We start from the raw sequence: 14,407 nt of genomic DNA, 5'->3' as shown, positions 1-14,407 counted from the left end.
TGCTGTGGTGGCCCTGAGTGATGCTGTGGTGGCCCTGAGTGATGCTGTGGTGGCCCTGAGTGATGCTGTGGTGGCGCCGAGTGATGCTGTGGTGGCGCCGAGTGATGCTGTGGTGGCGCCGAGTGATGCTGTGGTGGCGCCGAGTGATGCTGTGGTGGCGCCGAGTGATGCTGTGGTGGCGCCGAGTGATGCTGTGTTGACCGTGAGTAATGCTGTGGTGTTGCTGAGTGATGCTGTGGTGGCCGTGAGTGATGCTGTGTTGGCCGTGAGTAATGCTGTGGTGTTGCTGAGTAATGCTGTGGTGGCGCTGAGTCAGTGAGAGAGAGAGTGAGCCAGCCAGTGAGAGAGAGAGAGTGAGCCAGCCAGTGAGAGAGAGAGAGTGAGCCAGCCAGTGAGAGAGTCTGTGAGTGGGAGTGTCTGAGAGAGTGTCTGTGAGTCCAGCTCTACCAGCAAAACAGAAGCGCGAGACGGTGTGCAGTCAGCTGAGTTTTCTCCATCTTATAGTCCACTATTGTTTTCGTATCCATCTGTTGAAAATGTCATAATTTGGTTTATAAGGCTGGCTGGTTTTTCAACATTTTATATGTAACAAGTGAGTAATAGGGTCTGAGGGAATCACACGACCAACCTAGACAAGTCCCCCACTAATTATGTATAAACAAAGAGGTCCAGGGGTCAGAGAAACAGAGAGACGAGTAAAACAGGAATAAAATATATGAAAACCTATGTGATACACAAATCGCTATCTGGACAAGAAAGTCCTCATAAAGAGGACATAATCCCATGACCCACCGTGGTGGCATGCTTCATCATATGGGATCTCCTCTTAACCACACCTGGTGTGATTAAGGAGCTACTACTCCCAGCGTATGTCTAAGGGAGGAGCTCGCGGATGTTTTAACTATGCGAGAAGGACTAGATCTCCTAAAGATCAATGAAGGTAGCCTAGGTAAGTTGAAAAAATGAAGTGCAGTGTAAGAAAAAAGTGATATAAAATTGACTAGAGGGAGAAAAATGATTTAATAGAGATCTCCCGGTGCCAACATTAAAAGAACAGTAGTAACGCGGTCTAAACAAAATTGCGAGCGCGCTTACAATAAACCAAACAAAGGTCTACATGTTTCAGCCAATAAAGATCAAAGAGTTATGATCGTGGCTTTCTTCAGGACCATATATAAACTACTGCAGTCAAATCTTAGTGCCTAAATGACTGAAACGTGTAATTGTCAAAAAAAAATATATAAAACCAGAACGATACAGCCAACTGTGTACCTTAGTGTTGATTCTATTGTATAGAACACTACAGGACAAGAAGATGAGTACCCGTATCAAATCGGGACTACCGCCTACCGCTCCTGGTCACAACTCAGGGCATTTTTCAACATTGCATACCCTAATATAAACGCTGAAAGGAAAAATAAACCGTTTCGACTAAGCGTCATATGGCAAACACAGCACCAGTTGTTTCTTCAAATAAAGCAGTCTAGCCACTTTCAGTCACTAATTTACATTTAAACAATGTCCTTAAAAATAACACATGATTATTGGAATGTTATGTATTTTACACAGCGCTTTGTATCTTGCATCTGTCACTGTGAGCTTCACAAAACTGCAGATTGTGGGTCACTGTCATCCAATGTAACTGGTGATAAAATGCCGATGTTTGCTGCAAGATCTTATACTGCTCGCCAGAAACAGCACCTTAAAAGCAGGCACTGAGTCACGGCGCTGTGAATCTTTCTGCCAACAGTTTTACTATGTGTCATTTTGTTTCTAGAGAGAGTTTGTCGTTGTTCTCCAAATACATATAATGTAGTCCGCTCCTGTCTGTATTCTGACGAGACACTCTATGAAAATTAGGCGTTCCTAAGCCATGAGGCAATTGACAGAAAACATGTCTTAATGTGCTGAGTCTCATTGTAAATTGCAAGTGCAAAGATCACCACAGTTTCTTTTAACAATCTGCCTGCAGATTAACACTACTAACAGAAGCGGAAGCAAGCACATTTAGTGGATAACGTGTGTCATTTATATAAACAACCTGTGCATTCAACAGTGTTAACAAATAAGTTAAAAGCGTCGTGGTCTTGCATGATCTATTTATTTTTAATTTCTACCGCACCCAGGAACCTTTTTTTTTTATTTTTTATTAGAAGTTGACATTGGAGGTGACAGAATAAGCAGCTCTTAAGATTTTCAAATGAAATAGGCGCCACAGACTGAAAGTGAGTGAAGTCAATGTCTCTCCATAAAATTAGAAGGGCAGTAGCAGACGAAAGAAATAAGCAACAGCTCGGGGGGGGGGGGGGGGGGACAGACAGAGGCAAGAAGCAACAGAGGGGGGCGGTTCGAGGGATAGATAAACAAGCACCAGAAAATGGCTACTGTCAGAGGCGGCATTGGCTTAGTCGGAAGTGAATTGCTCCTTGAAGAATTCACATCAGATGCTTCCGAAGTTAAGAATAACAAGCTAACGAGGAGGGAGGGGGGTAGTGAGAGCAGAAAGCAAGGGGGTGGAGGAGCATGATTCACGGGCTGGAAGGCTTAAAGAGCCATGACAGGCAGATGGCGGCTGCGCGCGTGCACGCTCACGTGCACACAAGCTTTAGGCCACCAAAAGCCTGTGGCAGCACTTTGAAAACTCGTACACTAAATGTCTCGCACAGCAGCACATGCGCTGCCTCCGCGAGACCTAAAAACTGCCTTTTTAATAGCCATAACAGCTTTACGAAGAGTAAGTGAGCTCCAAGCGTTAACTATTGAGGAACCATACATGCAAATCCACAAAGACAAAGTTATCCTAAAGTAAAATCATCATTTCCTACCTAAGGTAGTAAGCAGATTCCATTTAAACCAAAGCTTACAGCCAGCAGTTGTCTTCAAAGATCTACAAACACAACTAGAAAGAAGCTTCCATACCCTAGATGTAAGGAGGGCTTTATTATACTATCTACAAGAGACAAAACAAATCCGTAAAAACAATCAATTGTTCGTCTCTTACTCAAAGTCCAGAAAAGGAGCACCCGTGACAAAAGGGACAATTGCACGTTGGATTGTAGAAGCAATCCAAATATGCTATGCCTCAGCAGGTCAGACTCTAAACACACGGCCAAAGGCACATTCAACAAGGAAAAAGGGAGCAACCCTAGCTTTCATGGCCAATAGACCCAATATGTGCTGCAGCAACATGGGAATCTCTACGCACATTCACAAAACATTACTGCATGGCTATCCAGATGACTAAGGAAGCTCAAGTAGGACAAAAGGTACTTCAACATCTGTTCACAAAGTCCTCCTCTTCTTACCACAACCACCCCAAGGTGGGGGAAACCACTAGATAATCTAATGCACAGCATGTGAATCCAGAAAAGGACTTGCGCTGCAAAACAAAATGGTTACTTAACAGTAGGAGTAGTTTTTCAACTTGAAAAGTTTTCTGGATTCACATGCAACCCACCCACCTCCCCTATAAGGAGGAATACTAACAGGTGGGACACAATATCACTGAAACGAAACAACTAACCTCTAGAGGCAACAGAATTTAAGAAATTCTCTACAAGGAAACAGGGAAAAAAGATCTGAACATGGCTACCATGCACAGGAACTTCCGGGGTGCCGTCTGACATCACACAAGGGATGGACCTAGCACCAAATGGTGGTTGGTCGATGCCCCAAACAGAAAAGGAAAAAAAGACCATTCCGGACCCAACCACTAGATGGCGGAATAATGCACAGCATGTGAATCCAGAAAACTCTTCAGGCTGCAAAACTACTCCTTCTGGTAAGTAACCATTTAGTTTCCTTTTGCAACTTCTAGACTCACATATGACCTTCCCACCTCTCCAGTGAGGGAGGAACGTTATGGTTTATGGGGATGAAAAAATAATCTAAAATGGAGGTCACATAACAGGACATTGTGGCTTTACAGTCATTAACATAGTGAGTCCTAGGTCCATCCTCAGGAGAAAAAACCTGTACAGTAGAAACCCTTCTGTATCTAACCGCAAGATGGTGGAGTAATGCACAGAATGTCAAACTTTAAGAATTAAAACTACCAAATGATTGTTACAGGTAAGTAATTTCTGACTACATTATAATTCAGTACATTTTGAAGGATGTTGCAATACTGCATACTTACATCATGGATAAGCTACATTTGGTTTCAGTCTGAAATAGACCAGTGACAACCAGGAGCAAACCAATGCTTTAAAATTGATGTTGTGCTAAAATCTGGTGTGCCATCCATGCCCTCTAAACCCAGAGGCAATACTGCACCTTTTTTCCTTTTAGTTTAATATTTTTACACTTCAGCAATCTAACAATGATGCAGTCCTTTGACCTGACCATCAAGATAGACCAAGTTTATTGTAGTAGTCTGTGCTATCTCCTTGTGCTGCCTTACCGTGATTGCCACCTATGACCAGCAGGTTTGCCGTACATAGAGTAGTGGGTGATCAACCTGTTGAGTTCTCAAAATAGCCTTGTTTGCCTGATCTAGGCACCTGCACTACATGTGTTACAATGAGAGAGCTGTAGCAAACGAGATGGGAGCTTGGCGCGGTTAAGAAAAGATAGTTTTCCAGTTCTTGCAAGAGCCAGGTCAGAAAGAAGTTTCTGAAGATGATAATACTAAAACTGTAATCCCCAAAAATAATTAAACAAAAAATCCAAATCTAAATAATTGAAAACATGATTGCAGTGCTTATGAAGGCGACACTGAAAATGTAATTTCAAAGTACATACAATTTAAAAAAGAATTATTATGAATCATCGCTAAACTGAAGTCTAATGTACACTCTAAACCCTTCTTTTTTTATTTTGTTGACCAATTGGTATTAATTTTTCGTTTAAACTAAATCGGTGACGCACAATGACTAGTTCCACATGTAGACATCATATACATTAGGTCAAAATGTATATCTATGAAGTCACAACATCTAGCCCGTGGTACTCCCACCACCTGCCCCAGATCTTTTCATGTTTCCGTGGGTAGCCCCTTGACTCAAATCGGCTGTGGCTACTGGGCACACCAGTCTCTCACCTTCTCTACTCCACCAGCGACAGGGGTTCCGGGGATGCAGTGTCATGTTTGGCCTCCATCTTTGCCACCCCAATGAAGACCCATTCCATCCTCAATTCACCAACCTCCTCCAACAAGCGCAGGAGTGCCACCCGGGCGGAAAGCTAAAATCGGTGCCCCAGAACCCTGGAAAGCTCCTCACCCACTCCCTCCCAATAGGAGAGGGTCAGTCCGGGACAGGCCCAGACTCTAAATCCTTACATCCAGTAATATCCCAGTGTCTTTACTAGCGTTGACCCTAACCCAAATGTTGAGGTGTCCTGACCCTAAGGTGATTGCTTAACTGAAGCTGAATACTAAACTTTGTTTTAAAGATGGACAATTATGGTAAATGAAAAGACGTACCATTGTTTCGATATGAAGTATTTAAAAAATAAAGGTATTTCAGTTTTACATTTTTGAGTTTTTTGTCTTTATTTTTTATTTTTCCGATTGTAACCATATTTAGGAAGAAAAGTGGCTCCTGAAAGTGAAATGGTCTGAAGTAACTTTTCTTGGTTTCCTTCCCGCCTCTAGGAATATTCCACTGCTCCATGGAGTACGTCCGCCTGAAAGGCGATCAAGGTTCTGACGTCAGCCTGAAGGAGCTGGGCTTGCAGACAGACCTGCGTGTGTATCTCCACATCCGGCAGACCTGGCTGGCATTCAGTGAGTGCCACAGTTTTGTGTGGAAACCATGGCAGTGGGGTGTGCAGCAATTAGCCAAGCACTGTGGGATGCCTTATGTGAAATACTTGTGTTTCAGCTCCATACCTTTTCTCTGCCCTCTGGATTTCTGCTCCTATCTGATGTTTTGCCTCTTTTGAGAACCCCTGTTCCCAGCTCCTCCCCTGTGCCCACATTGCTCTCTATGTGCACAGTCCCTGTTCTTAGCCCCTCTCTAATTTCCCTGTGGTGCTCCATGGACTCAATTGGTCTCTGCTGCTCTTTGGTGTCGCTTGGTCTGTGTCATGGACTTTGTGAACCTTCTGTTCAGGATGGTTTTTAGTGAGCTCTGTTATGTCTCTGTGGCTTTCCTTGAGGCTGTCACCTGTTCTCCGCTCCCCTCCCTTGTGTGGGTTATGATCCCTCTCCCAGGGCGCAGCACCTGTTTTGGCTTCCCTCTGGCCTTTGTGGCTGTCTGGAGTCTTCATGTGCTTGGCTTCTGCTCTAATATTCACTCCAGTTCGTGGTTTTCTGTGTGCACAGTACCTGTATTTTGTCTTTTGGAAATGGTAGGCATGGCAAAGCAATTGTTCTCTAATCTAGATCTCCCCATCTCTCCGGTACTGTTTCCCTGACACTGCCTCACCGGCTCTGGAAGTGCCTTTTCGCAGATCCGGGCTTATCTCAAATAGTCTCTAGGTCTCTCCTGGTTCTTTGCTTCTCTTGTGACTCTGTGGTTATTTGTGGGCCTTCGCATTCACAATGCCTGTTATCTGCTGCCTTGCTGCTCTTGCTCAGTTCTAATTTTTCATTATCCTACAGTTAGTAGTGTGGCGTTTTATGTACATCACCTATTTCCAGCTTTTCTACTACGTTCCCTTGGGCTATGATGCTTTCCCTTTTGAGCAGGGCATATGTTCCTCCCCTCTCCTAATATCAAGAGAAATGTTAAGGGCTTCCTGAGTGCCTTAGACCTTTTCCTGTTTTTGCAGTCATTATCCTGTGCATCTTGGAAGTGATTATTATCCTGCTGCTCATCTTCCTCCGTAAGCGCATCGTCCTTGCTATAGCGTTGATCAAGGAGGCGAGCAGGTAAGAACTATGGTGTATCGGCCTATAATGGCGTTGGAGGGTTGGCAGGAAACGGTCTGACTCTAGAAGGAAAAAGATTTCTTCTAAATACCATCCCTCACCCATTTCATCCTCTGACTGTGCTCCCCATCTGTATATTAGGATGGTTGGAGGTTATTTTGTTGTGGCTAAAATGATATGTGGTTGGGGGGGCTATATGGGGTTCAGGCTCTTTGGGATGGAGACTGTTTTGCCAGTGGTGTGCAGGCATCTTTTAGAGAGGCAGATACGTTGCATGTTTTAAGGAGAGGTGCATTGCTTACATATAGTTTGGGTGATGCGGATTAGGGGGAGTTGTGGTACAGTCTTCTTTGAATGAGGTTCAAATCTCTTAGGGTGTGGTTGATAAGGTGTGGATTCCTTTAGGTGGGGAGGATGGGCATCAACTTTTTTGTATGGGCGAGATGGGGTTAACCTTTTGGATGAGGTAAATAAACTTGTTTATTTTGAGAGGGTGAATAGGGCACAGGGTTTGCAGTAAATTATACATTGACATGCTCAGAATCGAACCTTTTTTTTCTTTCCAAACTGAGAATTGTTCATTTGAAAATTGTGGCTGTTGACTCTAAACATGGTTCAAATGATTCGACTGTGTCAGCCCAGAATGCTCCCCATCTAAGTTCCTTCTCCAGGTTGCCATCCGATTGAAAACTGCAAAGAAAAAAATCCATGACCAGAAACTAACCTCTGATAAGGGACAAAGCTGCCAGGGACAAGGATGTGGGGCAATATGTTCATTTTGAAGGAGTAGATTGGGTGGAGGCGGGTTTGTGTGGAGGGCCTTGTGGTTGTTTGATATGGTGGGGTTCTGTTGAGTGACTTCTTAATTGTGGCTTGAACATTGTTTTTCTTCATAGGGCCATTGGCCACATCATGTCCTCCCTGTTCTTTCCACTGATCACGTTCCTCCTGGTTTGTCTCTGCATTGCGTATTGGGCCATCACTGCTGTGTATCCTTCACATTGAGCTGAAAGGGGGGCGTGCACGTACTGCCAGTGGGGTAATAAGCTTTTTGGGAGATCAGGTCACTCCTGTAGAGTGAATAGGAGAAATAAGAAAATGGTGTAAAATTTTAAATTTGAAGACGTGCAGTGTTCTGCACTGCTTTGACTGCTGATGTTCATCTTGTTTTGTTTCTCACTGCAGTGAGGTTTTCGTAGCAGTTTGAATGTGTTTTGGTCATGACACCACAAGATAAAGTCAATAGGCCATCGCACCTTACTTCATGCCCCTGGACTGTTTTTAGCAAAACTAATATCCTGCAGTCACTGCATTTTATTTATATCTCTTTACAGAAAAAACTGTTATTTTGTAGTTGTATCGTATTCGGTTTGTTGTCTAGAACTTTTTTAAGCTCCACTTACAGTACCCATGCACTGTCCACAAAAGCTATTGTTTAAAAAAATATATTTATATTCTTAAACTGGCTCAAAGCCTACCCATTACTTACTTACATTTACGTACAATTGGCTGGCTTCCACATCACTCTTGTTTCCTTGCTTCGTACTGGTCACGCCTCCTGCATTTTTCCTGGGGCTTCTGTCCCAGCTGTGGAGCATGGACCAGCTTTTCTGTTTGTGACCAGGGTGTCTGTCTCCAGATGCTTTTTTTTTGGTTGTTTTAACTTTTTGCCATGCGATGTATAAGAGTCCATGGCACTGTACGGTCTCCCCACCTCCCGCTGTCTGTTGTTGCTTCTCCCCCTCTACCCACCCCTAGGCTCCCTCGTCTTGCTTCACCCCACCCCCCACACCACACCCTCCTCTTCTTGCTACCCATTGTCTTTTTTTGGCTGCTGTGCAACACTGCTTAAAGTAAAGGGGAAAAAACTCAATGTTGAGGCCACACTGGCTCTGTCATAGCACTTTTATTTCTTGTTAAATTTACTTGGGATAGTCCAGCACAACCCAACCTTGCACAACACTTGTACTTGCTTCTTTTGCATCTCCACACAGGCTCAGCCAGCCCCCCTTTAGAGCCCAGCACTAGCAGCAGCAAACCAGCTCAACAGGAGCAGCATGGGCTTTTCTGAAGATGCCTAACCTTGATTCCCAGATGGTTCTAAGGCACGCAAGCAGGTGAGATCACTATGTGGCATAGACTGCCAGACTACCACTCTGCAGCTGATTCTTACCTGGTCTCCTGCTCCCGCTGCTGGGCTCAGCACTTACCCCTTAACACCACTTCCTTTCTCAGGCCACATATTTTAATTTGCTAATCCTACAGTCCCACAGGAAGATCTACACTTTATGGTTGGTCAGCTAAGACTGCTTCTAATTTCACCATCTTGCTCCTCAGCCTTACACAAGCCCCTCTGGTCTTTACAAAGGTCATGCCAGTGGTTGTATTCCCATCTTTGCAGGTTTGGAATACACGTTTCCCCATACCACAATAACTGGTGGTTAAAAGAGGGCCTGCTTTGGCTGGTCTTGTACCACCTGCAGAGGAGTGTTGCTACTCTTCATAAGATTCTGTTTGTATGGGCTGTTATGATCAGGACTGCCCAGAAAGCTTTCCTGCTCTCTTAATGAGCCACAGACATTCAGTCTAAAATCCTGCTGTTTCCGTCAAGGCTTACTGTTCCAGCCTTGATGGTTCAGAGGCTTCTTGGTCTTCTGGTATTACACATTCTACTGGTACCTCATGCCTGCTGGCACAAGCGGACCTTTCAATAGGTTGGGTAGCTGCAGTGAGCCAAGGATATTGTTCAGCCCGAATCTGTTTGTCGACGAGTAAGCTCACTAACGTTAGTGGTGGATATCGGACACTAATTTAATGTGGCTGGTTGTATTCCTTTCCCCCTCCAAAGCTCACAGTGGTGCTGGCTATGCCATCTGCAGGCTTGGAGGGTGACCTGGATGTAGTGGGAATCAATGGTGTTTAGTCTCCAATGGGGCAGTATCCTCAAATAAATCTTCTGCGCTGTGTGCCATTCAGCTTGCCATAGGCTTTTCTGCTTTCCATCAAGGGAAAGTCAATACAGGTACTATCGGACAACACAAACGTCATTTGGTATTTCAGTGAGCCGGGTGGGGGTGTGATCTTGTGACCTCTGTCTGGAGGTTCTGAAACACTGGCAGTGTTTGGCACTTCAAGTGACAGTCAATCTTCTGGTTGGATCCCTCATCAGGGCAGACTAAATTGCTAGGCTTCAATTTGCTGACCACGAGTGAAATCTGCCATGGAAATAGTATGGGGTAGCTTTGCCCACTGGGGAACAGCCTTGGTAGACCTGTTCACTACCTCCGAAAACAACTAGTGCCCAGACTTCTGTACTCTATAGAAGGGATAACAGGAAAGACACATTCTGCCGTCACTGGGTCTTCAACCTCATGGACTCAATTTTCACCTCTGCCTCTCTTCCTGGAACTCCCAAAGAAGGTCAGACAGGTCTAGTACAACTGATTCTGGTAGACCCGGAATGAGCTAGGTAGGTCTTTTACTCCAAAAGCCTGACTGATAATCTACCCTTCACTTTTACTACTCCGTCTGGAGGATTTAATGTCTAAGCAGCATTGCATGGTGTCCATCCGCACAGCCACAATCTACACCTTCATGAGTGGAGGTTGACTTGAACCAACTGAGATATTTATATCTTCACTTTTGAAGAATTTGAGTTTGCATCTGGCAGCTGGCCGTCCAACAAGTCCATTTACTCAGGCCGTTGATTTTAATTGGTCTTCTGGTGCGGATGAAAACAGGTTGCCCCTCTACCTGGGAGATTGTTAGATGTCCTTTTCTTCATATAAACTTTGGCATGGCAAGGCTTGTCTGTGGGCTCTTTTATCAGCCCTGTCGACGTTTCTTCATATGCCTAATCATCCCTCATTCTTCTATTCACCTGTTGTGATGCTTTTCGTAAAAGAAATTTGAAATATAATTCTCCCTGCTTTCTTCATTATTCCGCGGTCTGACCTTAATTTGGTCTCAACAGTTTTTTAATGTGTGCCGTCTTTGTGCCTCTTCATAGTCGTTCTGTTAACCTTCAAACTGTTTCTCATTACAAGGATTCCTGCGTGTCCTGTTGGTGAACTGCAGGCTTTTGAGTTCAGCTGCTGTATACTTCCTTCCTGACAAGCTGGTACTTCAGGCTCCTACATCCTTTCTTCTGAAAGTGGTATCACTTTTACATGTGGCAAGTCCATTATGCTCCCTGTGTTTTTTTTTCTCCATCACCTCCATTTAAGGAGGAGTAAAGGACCCACATTGTGCCCTCAGCCTCTACGTTGATGGGGCTAAAGAGTACTGTGTGGATCGTCAGTTGTTTGTTGGGATCGCAGGTGCGAAGAAAGGAAAGTGCAATCGTGAAACAGATCTGATCTTGATAGACTGTTCAATGTATCAAGCTATGCCATAGCCAAACGGGATCCTCTAGAGAGCCTTCAAACCCATTGCACCAGGGTGGAGGCCACAACTACAGCATTGGCTCTGCGTGTTCTAAACTTAATGTTGGACAGTGTATCTAACTGCATATCCATCACCCTACTCCCTGTCCCGGGGAATGGACTTCCAGAAGTTAATACATTTCCAAGTTTTGCACATTACTAGTTGAAATTGAATCAGGCACCAATGCTCTGCGCCTAAGTGTGCAGATAGAAATAATAACGAAACATCCAGGGGTGGTGCCTTTAAGCAGCTTCGTGTCATCATGTCCCCAGGTAGATGGAGTCGCAACAGAAGGAGGTGGTGCCGTCTGATAACTGGAGAAATTCACAAGGGGAACAATCTGTAGGGGCAGTATCCACTAGAAAGAGTATTACCAAAAGAAAGTAACTTCTGCACAGAGTGTCCGAGTGTGTTCCCTACTGTCTTTGGTCCAATTTTTGTCTTGAGTATCACTGCCTGGTGTTTCTCTGTCTTCATACTGTGGTCTCCCTACCCTAGTGTGTATTGTGTTGCCCCATTGTCTGTGTTTTTCTGCCTCCAGGCTTTTACTACCTGTTTAGGTGCTGGGCAGTTGCCAGAATCAGGCTAACTTAGGTTTGTTATCCAGAACCGAAAAGTAGATGAGTTGGTCAGTCAATTGAAATATTGCTTGGGGAGATTAAGGTTAAATTTACTCAATATCTGCACAAGTATGGAAGGTGGACTCACTTAAAGTTATGCACAGTGTGGTCAGCATTTTATAAGAAGAAATGGACAAAGTATTGGTGATTGTCCAATTTGGACAGCATTTGTATCCACCATGAAGATACTCAGTGGAACACAAAGCTATGCAATGGCAGACACTGGTCCAATTAGAGTTGATGACTGTGCTGTTGGTAATAGAAGAAAAGTAAACTTAACTCATTGCAGTTGAAGAAGTAGCAAAAACGTTGGGTATGGAAGTGCCATTGTCTGGCACCACTTGATTTCATAGATCAGATATTTACTTCAACTTACTCGGCTGTGATATCTTAGAGGTGATGGGATATAAAGTGAGCCTATCCTTGATGGCTAGTGAGGCCCCTGCTGTAGGTGATGTTACTTGTGGAAGCAGGGCCGGGGAGTGCAGGTGTCGGACTCCGCATACCTTTTTACGCTGTTTCACTACTGTTAACCATTCACTAATCCTTTCCAGACTAACTTGTTTATACCGATAAAAGTATTACCACATTAGAAGATACTTCTGCAAGCAAAGTTCAAAGTCAAGGAGCTTCCTCCTACGTAACCTTTTTTCTTGTGAAGCTTCTAGGGGCTGTCTGTCTGTTACGATACTTTGTTTATAAAGGACACTTTTGCCATTACTATAGCCTGTTCGGGAAATGTCTCACTGCAACGAGATGCGTTGAGTCTGTTCTCCAGGAGTGGTGCTATCTAATGCTATTGGTGATATTTGCGTTTGTGAGCGGAAGGAGGGGAAGAAAGTGGCTAAGGGACTCAAGAGATGGAAGGGGACCATTGCAGGGCTGGTAATGGGGACAACTGTAGACATTTTGATCTTCAGACTTCCACTAAGTGGCTTAGAGGTGGTTTGAGAAAAGTTCAATAAAATCAATTCCCCCACCCCCCCCCCCCAGAGATCTCCTGGGGGGGAGGGGGGGTACCAAGGCATGTCAGAAAAAAAAGCCTTAACCTTCTTGAAGCTTCCTGTCCACGTCGCAGGAGGCGGTTTACAAGGTCTTCAATGAGTCTGCCTGCGAATATTCCAGAGTACGATGTGACCCAGAGGTAAGAGGATATTTGCATCAACTTCTGACCCTGCGGTTTAAAAGGGGAGGACAAAGCCAACTGGGGATCCTTCTGGGTATGTGGCCAAGATATTGCTGCTGTAGTCAGTTGTGACGGGCATGGTTTTGGCGTGCGACGTCCAATTGAAACCACATTATTTTGAAGTCCTCTGGTTACTAAGCTCCCACGAAGCAACCTTCCTGTCCTTAATTTCCAGGGGCTTTTGTTAATGAGGGTCCTCTGTTTTGTTTGGAAATATTGGATAGTGTTTTTTCTTCCTTTTATCTCCGTGCACAAGAATCTTAAAAGCAGACCTTGATTTGAGGGGGAGTGTGGGAATAGAAACAGGCACAGAGTTGTTTAAGGTGCAACTAGTCTTGCGACTGCTCCTTCCGCAGGCAGAAGAGGTAATGTCTGTAACCCCACCATGTGTGCCTGACCTGTTGGGTGATTACTAGGGTCCTCATGGACCTCATTGCTTATGTAATCTAGCTGCCGCCTCTTAACCCCAGGCTCCATTGCATTTATTGGTTCCCCACATTTTTAAGCCGTAGGAAGCTTTACGGCAATCCATGGGACCCTAGAGGGAGACATGCCTGCACCAGAATTGTCTAGGACCAATTGTTTTCCTTACTGATCGATACCCAGGTCCTTTGACACTATACTGAGCCACCCCATTTATTATAATGGTCAAAGACCTGTAGGCAGGGCTTTAAATGGGCCGAGTCTCGGTCCCTGTAGTAATTTAAAAAGGACATTGAAACGGGTCTCTTTCGAGCCCTGTGTGCATGTCCTTAAGTTTTTATACAAAAACACGGATCTATTGCTGAACAATGGGTGTAGAAACAGTTAAGGTCATCCATGCCGTGGATGCTTACCTAACCCTGCATTCCCCATGGGTGTTTACTTTTTCCAGGATGTTTCATTACTTTTTATTTTCTAGGCAGCATAATTACTCTTGTCTGGTGCATAATTAGAATTCAGTCGTATCCAGGTGTTTATGACCGTGCACAATTGAGTTGTGGAATGCACTGCCAGTCAAGGGCAAAAAGGTGTTCAGAATGCGTGACCATACAATCCTCGGCCTCTCTGCAATCCGCACAGATCAGTGTTCACATGTGCCAATTGCAGTTGTGATTCTGTGCAAATGTGGGTAGAGTGGCTTTCTATTTTAGTGTATATGTTTAAGCCACGCCCTTGATGATATAGGCCACACCCCTTTCAGGGACTTTGGCACATATGCAGGCTCCACTAGTGTCCCCTGCTCTTCCAGGCGAATTAGAAGTGTGCTGTCAGGGAGGGGACTTAACATGCTCCTCCAGAGATATGGAAAAGGCTGGCGACCATCTTGGGTAAACTTGAGTAAACCAATTCTCTCCGAGAAGGGGCATGCCTACACTT

General features: G+C 44.6%; 1 protein-coding gene across 4 annotated transcripts in view; it reads left to right on the top strand.

Annotated features, from left to right (window-relative positions):
* Window positions 1–14,407, top strand: part of SLC44A2 (solute carrier family 44 member 2 (CTL2 blood group)) — a 271,522-nt gene that overhangs the window by 190,604 nt on the left and 66,511 nt on the right. For all 4 annotated transcript variants that reach the window (XM_085600695.1, XM_085600694.1, XM_085600692.1 and 1 more), the window contains exons 11-14: window positions 5,597–5,728; window positions 6,718–6,817; window positions 7,714–7,806; window positions 12,922–13,006. In XM_085600695.1, the coding sequence (XP_085456821.1) occupies window positions 5,597–5,728; window positions 6,718–6,817; window positions 7,714–7,806; window positions 12,922–13,006 (410 nt within the window). The remainder of the gene's footprint in view (window positions 1–5,596; window positions 5,729–6,717; window positions 6,818–7,713; window positions 7,807–12,921; window positions 13,007–14,407) is intronic.

This window comes from Triturus cristatus, chromosome 4_2 (genome assembly GCF_964204655.1).
Source record: "Triturus cristatus chromosome 4_2, aTriCri1.1, whole genome shotgun sequence".
Classification (NCBI taxonomy): domain Eukaryota; kingdom Metazoa; phylum Chordata; class Amphibia; order Caudata; family Salamandridae; genus Triturus; species Triturus cristatus.
The sequence above is the reverse complement of the archived record's forward strand: the minus strand, read 5'-3'. Positions and strand labels throughout refer to the sequence as shown.